Source organism: Marmota flaviventris, chromosome 6 (assembly GCF_047511675.1).
Source record: "Marmota flaviventris isolate mMarFla1 chromosome 6, mMarFla1.hap1, whole genome shotgun sequence".
Lineage (NCBI taxonomy): Eukaryota > Metazoa > Chordata > Mammalia > Rodentia > Sciuridae > Marmota > Marmota flaviventris.
This window is the reverse complement of record NC_092503.1, coordinates 144,821,386-144,828,970: the sequence shown is the minus strand read 5'-3', so window position 1 is coordinate 144,828,970 and position 7,585 is coordinate 144,821,386. Positions and strand designations below refer to the sequence as shown.

At 40.5% G+C, this 7,585-nt stretch overlaps 1 protein-coding gene across 4 annotated transcripts in view; it reads right to left on the bottom strand.

Annotated features, from left to right (window-relative positions):
* Positions 1-4,106: 4,106 nt before the first annotated feature.
* The window catches only part of LOC114102663 (N-acetyllactosaminide beta-1,6-N-acetylglucosaminyl-transferase), an 80,067-nt gene continuing 76,588 nt past the window's right edge, over positions 4,107-7,585 (bottom strand). For all 4 annotated transcript variants that reach the window (XM_071613677.1, XM_027948135.2, XM_071613678.1 and 1 more), the window contains one exon: positions 4,107-6,479. In XM_071613677.1, the coding sequence (XP_071469778.1) occupies positions 6,289-6,479 (191 nt within the window). In that variant the 3' untranslated portion in view covers positions 4,107-6,288. The remainder of the gene's footprint in view (positions 6,480-7,585) is intronic.

Here is a 7,585-nt window from a genome sequence, read left to right as displayed (position 1 = left end):
CAGGCCCATCTCATACCTGCCCTGCCCAAGCTTCCCAACCAGTTTTTTTCTCCAAGGAGCCCTTGACAGGCTGAATTTTTATCAAGGTCAAAAAGCACATTGGTGAAGGCAAGTCCTGATGCCCAGCCACAGTCTATGTGATCATTTGCAGATGACAAAACTGCAATCTCAGGGTCTCACCTGCAGACCCGCCTTCCCGGACAGCCTCGTCTGAAACCCTAACCCGCTGCGTCTATTCTCCTGTGTCGCCACATGCTGCTTTCTTTTCTCCACAACATTTAAACACTGTCTAAAATTATCTTCGTTGGAATATTTTGTAATTTTTTTCTCACTCCAACTAGAATATAAAGAACCTGCCAATCTTTTTCTTTTTCTTTTTTTTTTTAAGTTAATGGTGACTAGGAGACATCGCATTTGACTTGCTTCAGATATAGAACCAGATGTGGAACCAGTCATAATCTTTCACATTCTTTTGTTAGAAAATAAAATACAAAATGTTCTTGAAAATTTACAAAGACACATTTTTAATAAGTTCTATGAAGACAAGTCTGCTGATTTTCAACAATTAGCTCAATGCCCGGCAGGTAGAAAGTGCTTACATAATTGTGTTTATGGGGCAGGCTATATGGGCAATGACCAAACAGACTCCATTTTGCCCTGAGACTCCACATCATGTAAGAAATGCTTCTTCCATGGAAAGCCCTGCCTCTGTACCCATCAGCAATTGCTTAGCAGAGCATGTTTTGGCAACACAAAATGGTAATTCTTATATAATGTAAAAGTGTTCTCTCTTTGGCTCCCATTTTTCTTGGACTATGTACCCTGTCAGAGATTTATTGTCCTTAGTAACCATTATCTAACTTGTACTCAACTAAGGACATTTTGGCCCAATCCCTTTTCTCTTGTGATTTTTGATCTCATGACATTTGTTTATGGTATTGAATCATAGCAACAGCCACTTATGCTTTAATATGGGTTTGGACTATAAAAGGTGTACTCAAACCCTGGGAGGAGGTTGAAGGGTGTAGACTTGCAACCTGCCCCTTGGCCCACCAGCTGGTGGATCCAGACTGCCAACTGGTGAATAAAGATTCCATCTCCTGCTTTAAGTTCGACTCAGTGATTTATTGCAATCTCGCCCTAACACAAGTAATCAAAAATAAACACAGAGATTAATACAGGTGGGAGTCAAATATTCCTAAGAAAGCTTTCAGTCATAAAATAATGCTGAGAAAAACCTGACCCCTTTGTCACGTGCATAATGAGTATCCACTGTTACCATGGGAGGGACTCCAGTCAGCCTTAATACATACTATAAACCTAGAACTTGACCCTGGCACAGTTAAATATGTAAAAGATGGAATTAAATCTTCCTGTTCAAAAATCCTTTGCAAACACAGCAGTGTGTCTTTATTCTTATTTTTATTTGTAGAAGTTTTAAAAAGACATTTCCTCATTTTCACCATCCTTTAAAAAAGCTTCTCTATCACATATCAGGGTAGGGAAATTTCCATGCATGGCAATCACTGTAATATCAGTGTTTTAGTTAATTTCCTACATTTCAAATATTTCTCTATTGCGTATTTAAGTCATTCTGTTGCTTTCTGTAGCTGTTACCCCTAAAGAATCTTGTGTTGTTACTCTGGTTATTCTTTAAACTATTCCTCTTCTGTTGGGTTATCTTTGATAAACAACACTGGCAAGTCTAATTTAAATGCTTTCTGCAGGGTTATCTGTAAAGCCATGGTGTGAATGCTAATCATGGCCTTACCTCACCTCACCTGCTCAGAGGTATGTCACAAAAGGCGTTTGAGCACCAGAGTTTAAGTGTGTAGAAGTGGTGGTAATCAGTGCTTTTCCTCCTCCCTTGCAGTGAACCATTACATCTACTCAATAAGAAATGCATCTGAATCCAGGGTTTATAACCACTGATCTATGAGACCACAGGTCACATTTTAACCTCTGAATACCTGCTATTTTCTTCTTCACCACTTTCTCGTGAGCTTGCTTGGAGGTTCTAGCAGGGGACCACAGCTATTCATTCACGCTTGACAGAAGAACATTCGTTTTTATGGTGAGCCCAGATTCAGGAGGCATGCACACAGAGCCATTAGGGAGGAAGGGGACAACTACCTATCCAGCCAAATCAGCCAAAATCAACACTGGTGATCCCTGGGGTGACAGATGTCACAGCCAGACAGCCCTCACATCTCTCACCACTCTCAGTGATGTGACTATGGAAGCTCTTCTCTTTTATTCTTCTCAATCATTTCCAGAGTCTGAAATAGAGATGTATAGAATTTCCCTTTTTGAAAGTCAGTCTGTTTGGGCTGCTGTAACAAAAATACCCAAAACTTGGGTGGCTTCTAAATATCAGAAATTTATCTCTCATGGTTCTAGAGGCAGGGAAGATGTCAGCCAGCTTGACATCTGGTGAGACCACTTCATGGTTCATAGATGGCACCCTCTTGCTCTCATGGTGAAGGGGTGAGGGACTTGCTCATAAGGGCACCAGTCTCTATCACGTCTTAATGGTCCCACCTGCCAATACCATCACATTGGTGACTAAGTTTCGACTCATGAATTTGGGGAGTACTCTCAAAATTGTCAAGGTCATCAAGAACAAGGAAAGTTTAAGAAACAGTCACAGCCAAGAGGAGCCTGTTGGAGAAGGATGACTAAATCTAGTGTGTTATCCTGGGTGGGATCTGGGATAGGAGAAGAGCATGAAATAAAAAGTAAGGGAATCTGAAGTATAAAGTTGAATGGTGTTGTATCGACATTGGCTCATTCACTTCGACAAGTGTACCACACTAATGTAAGATGTTAATAATGGGGGGACAGAATATGGGGTACCTGGGAACTCTGTACTTTCATTTTCTAAATTTATTCTAAGCTAAATAGTTTATTTTTAAAAGGTCTAAACTAGTAGGTCGGGAAAGGATATACTTTCTATTACGTACCCATATAATCAACTTATTTTGAAAAAAGTATGTGTGTTTTTCCATTTTCTGTAAACACATTCACATAAGTGCTGTCTACCTTCAGGAATGTGCTGTGTAATGCAGAAGCCATGAATCACATGTGTCTGTTTAAATCAAGTAAAGCTAAATAAGGTTAAAAATAACATTTCTCTGCCATATGGAGAAATACTAACACACTTCAAGTGCTCAGTAGCTCCTGTGCATGCTGGCTACCCTACTGGAAAGCACAGATATAAAGAATTTTTGTCACCATAGACATTCTTACTGACAGCACTGTTGGAGATGCATGCATATTTAGTGTGTATGTCACTGCAGTTTGCAAAAGCTGTACCTAACATACATCAGAGTGATTACCCCTAGGGAGGATAGTTCACTTTTTATTTATATTATCCCATATTATTTCACTTATATTCTATATTTTGTATTAGTTTCAATTTATGAGCATCTATTCTCATTACTTTGTGGTCTGAGATGTTTTTCATTTTAGCTTTAAGATATTTTTCATTTAAACAATGGTATGTAAGATGCCTTCACGAGGTTACTTTCCATGTGTCCATCAGAAGTGATATTTATTTAGCAAACTTACAGCTGAAGTGCTGCTCAAAAACTTTAGCATTTGATAAGTAAATCGGATAATATCAGCACAAAATTTTTTCCTAAATTATGTCTTGAGTTTCAAAAAATGAATTCACAGCGCAAGCAAATGATAACTTATTCTCACCTCAAATTTTTAAATAATTGTGCCTAATTTAAATAAAGTTGATCTTCCATTTTGCTTTCTCCTCTATCATTTCCAATTACTCTCCCAACACCCTGCAAAGGGAAAGTTTAATTATCTGGCCAGTGGACTCTCTCTCTCTCAGCTTCCTGATCACCAGGTGAGCTGCTTCCCTTTGCTGAACTCTCCCGCCATGATGTTCAGCCTTACCTCCAGTCTTGAGGAATGGAGCCAGCCTTCTATGGACGAAGACCTCTAAAACCATGAGCCCTCAAATAAACCTTCCTGCTTTCCAGTTGTTCTGGTTGGGTCCTTTAGTCACAGCAGCGAGAAAGCTGACTAAAGCAATGTTCTTATCGGATTTCAAGCAACCACCAAATAAACATACACAATATCCCCAAAGGTGTAAAACAATATATTAATTTATTTCCAAGAAAAAAAACAGAACATTATCAAAAACAAACATGGCTACAGTAGTTTCAGGGCTTCTCGATGGGCTAGCAGAAATCTACTAGCTCGAACACTCCACTCCACTCTTCCAAGATTATTGAAGCTATAGGAGAGATGACCAGCAAGGGACGTGTAAACATCTTCTATTCCAGAAAAACATCTCATTCTATATGAGTAAGATCCAGTGTAAAACAGTTCTTCTTCTCAGGTGTTTCACTTAACTAACAAGTTGAAAATAGACCATTTTTAGACTTCACTCTTGACCCTGGATGTGTTTCCTACCCTTCGACCCTTTACTGCCCAATACAGTTCCTTTTTTTTTCAGTAACAGGAAAAATAAAGTTTTATCATAGTCATTCCCTTTAAATATGATTAACATTCAATAGGAACAATTATAGAAAAAAAATAAAATTGTGTTAATTAAATCTATCATCTGTTGTAGTCATTGTTTTCATTAGAATAAATAAATATTTAGGAATTCAGTGGATTAGAGGAATACTAGAGTAGACTTCACATCTTTCTGAGGTGCCAGAACTTTTTCTCAATATTAACACTGAGATCATGCTTAAAATCTACCTTCTCTGGTATAGTAAATATGGCTTCATTTCATTTTATTTCATCTTCTCTCAATATGCCAGCTCAGGAAATGAAGACCGGTAAGAGAATCCCAATTTTCAGACAAAGAATGTGCTTACTAATGCTGATTAACCCAAGCCTCAGTTACTTCATCTGCAAAATGGGGGTGGCTCAGGCTGCCCTCATGAGACTCCCATGAGGGTAGATGAAAGGAGACATATTGAGGAGCCAGCAGAATGCTTAGAACGCTACTCGCTTCAGATTCTGTATCCTCCTCCTCTCTTTCAAATGATCTCTAATTTAACCCTCATTTTGTGATTACTGATTTCCTTGGCCTGATTCCACAATAGTTAACTGCGCCTAGGGATGTGTTCAATACAACACTTTGTAAGCTTCTCCAGACCAGGCTTTTCATTATTAACGTTATTCCCAAGGTTTTAAGAACCTTCCATCTTCATTTTCTTCTTGTCTCAGCATGGGTCTAAAGGATCATAAATGCTCAAGAACTATTCCCTGAATGCAGGCTGAATGAATGGGTGAGGAATAAATGACACTCAGTCACCCACAATTAAAAGCCTTTAAAAATCAAGGCACTCCCGTCAACACCAAGCAGTGTACAGCCACTCAGAGAATAGCACAGTGTAGTTAAAAGCCTTGCAGAATTTGGTGTCTGTTTTGCAAGTAGGATAATTTGGGGGGAAGGGAGCCACAGAAGAAGTAATTCATTCTGAGGTATTTCCAACTTGAGACAAGACTCATGTAACAGCACCTCTAGGAATGCCTTCATTCTTGTGAGGACTTTTCAGTGTTCTCAGTGAAAAACATGCAAGAAAGATCAAAGAATGTTCTGGCATAAGATGGAGAAACATTATGTGCCCGCAAGGTCCTTTCCCTGAAGCAGAGGACGGTGACTCCTATCTTAAAGCACATCCTCTGTCTTGTTAATGGCTTTACACCATATACAGAACTTCAGACATGGGTAAACTGAAAATGTTAGTGTGGAAACTCATGAACAAGATCTATTTTTGTTTAGAACAAATTGTTGTGTTACCCAGAAAGCTGTCTCTGGGCCCATGTGTGGTTATGCACAGAGTAAAGACCATTAAGATGTTATAGAGGATTCTTTTTTTTTTTTTTTTTTTTTTTTTTGGCGGTGCTGGGGATAGAACCCAGGGACTTGTGCATGCAAGTCCTTTTTTTTTTTTTAAAGAAACTGAATTCTTTTTTTTGTCCTAAATAGGATTATCTACCATCCTACTTTCTATTAGAATATATTTATATTATGAGTATCTGGTGCAAAGATCCGATGGTATTTAAATTTGTCATTGATCGTAGGAATAGTCCAACCCAGAGGTGAGCAACAAGAAGCTGCCAAACCAGCCAAAGGGCTGGGATCACTCTGCCCAGCCATCCTGTCGTGTGTTTCACAGTATCCAGTGGATATTTTAAGCATAATTATGTGGCCAGGTCCTGAAGCCATGACTGTGGTCCTGAAACCATCTCTTGCAAAGAAGGGCTCTTCTGTCCAACTGCAATTCCCCTGCAGACGTGAGCTGCTGATCAAAAATACCAGCTGGGCTGTATGGCGGTTTCACTCTGATTGAGGGTTCTTTCTCGAAGCCTCAGTTCTAGGCATTCCACGGTAAGGGGATACTTATGGAGCTCAAACTTGTTAGCAAACAGGCTTTGCGAATTCATCAGCCACTTTAAGTCTCCGTTGCCATAGATACAAATGCCATGTACGTAGTGGCCTGCAAAGGACAGAACAGAAAACACAGTCAAAACATGCTTGTTCTCAAAAGTCAAGGGCGGAAAGGTAGAATGGACTGCCAAGGAGGTAACACTGCCCCAAGTGTTAGGAGGTACAAAGAAGTGTGACTGGATAGTCCCAGCCTAGGAGGGGCTTAAACTCCCCTTAGGAGGTCAAGAGCTACAATTATGCATTTGACAAAGATGAGAATTAAATAGCACAAGGAAATGGCATAGTAAGTGTCCCGAGGTATGCGATATGTTGGAGAATGAGAGTTGTGGGTGAGAAGTTCTGGAAGGGTACAGATAGCAGAGGCCATTAGGGGTTATGCTAGCTAAATCTCTTCCCTGGGACTGAGGCTCTGGTCTAGCTTTTCCAAGTGCCGACTTTCACACTTCTCCTTAGATGGGTAATAAGCCTCAGAATGAAATGTCAGCACTGAACTTCTTTTTCTGTTTTTTTAAGGTACTGGCGATGACACCCAGGGCTTCGTGCATGCTAGGAAAGTGCTCTCCCACTGAGCCACAGCCCCATCCTTTTTTGTTGTTGTTAAGTTTTGAGACAGCTTCTCACAAGCTGCCATTCTGGCCTTGAATTTGCAATCCTCCTGCCTCAGCCTCCCGAGTTGCTGGGATTATAGGCGTGCACCACTGTGTTATCTAGTGCTGAACTTCTTAATCTCCTCTCTACTAACCTCCTCTTTAAGTCTTCCCCATCGGAGTCCACAGTAATTCAGAATCCCAGGGAGGGGTGAGAGTGGGGTTCTTCCCCTCTCTCTCATGTCCCACACCCCATCTATCAGCAATTATACACACTCAACCTTAAAAATATTAGTAGAATTTGACCACTCCTCACCACCTCCATGGCCAGCACCCTGGGACTCCACCATCTTCCTATCTGACTCATACCATTGCCCTGTTAGTACAGTCTCATCCCAACAGCCAGTGAGGTTGTTTTAAAATACAAGTGGAACTCGTCTCCTCTACTCAAGACCCTGACAATGGCATTTCAGACTCAGACTCTGGCCACACTTGGCCTTGTTGACTCAAATCTCCCCACTCTGACCTCTGCTTATTCACTTCGGCCACACCGGCTTCCTTGCCAGTC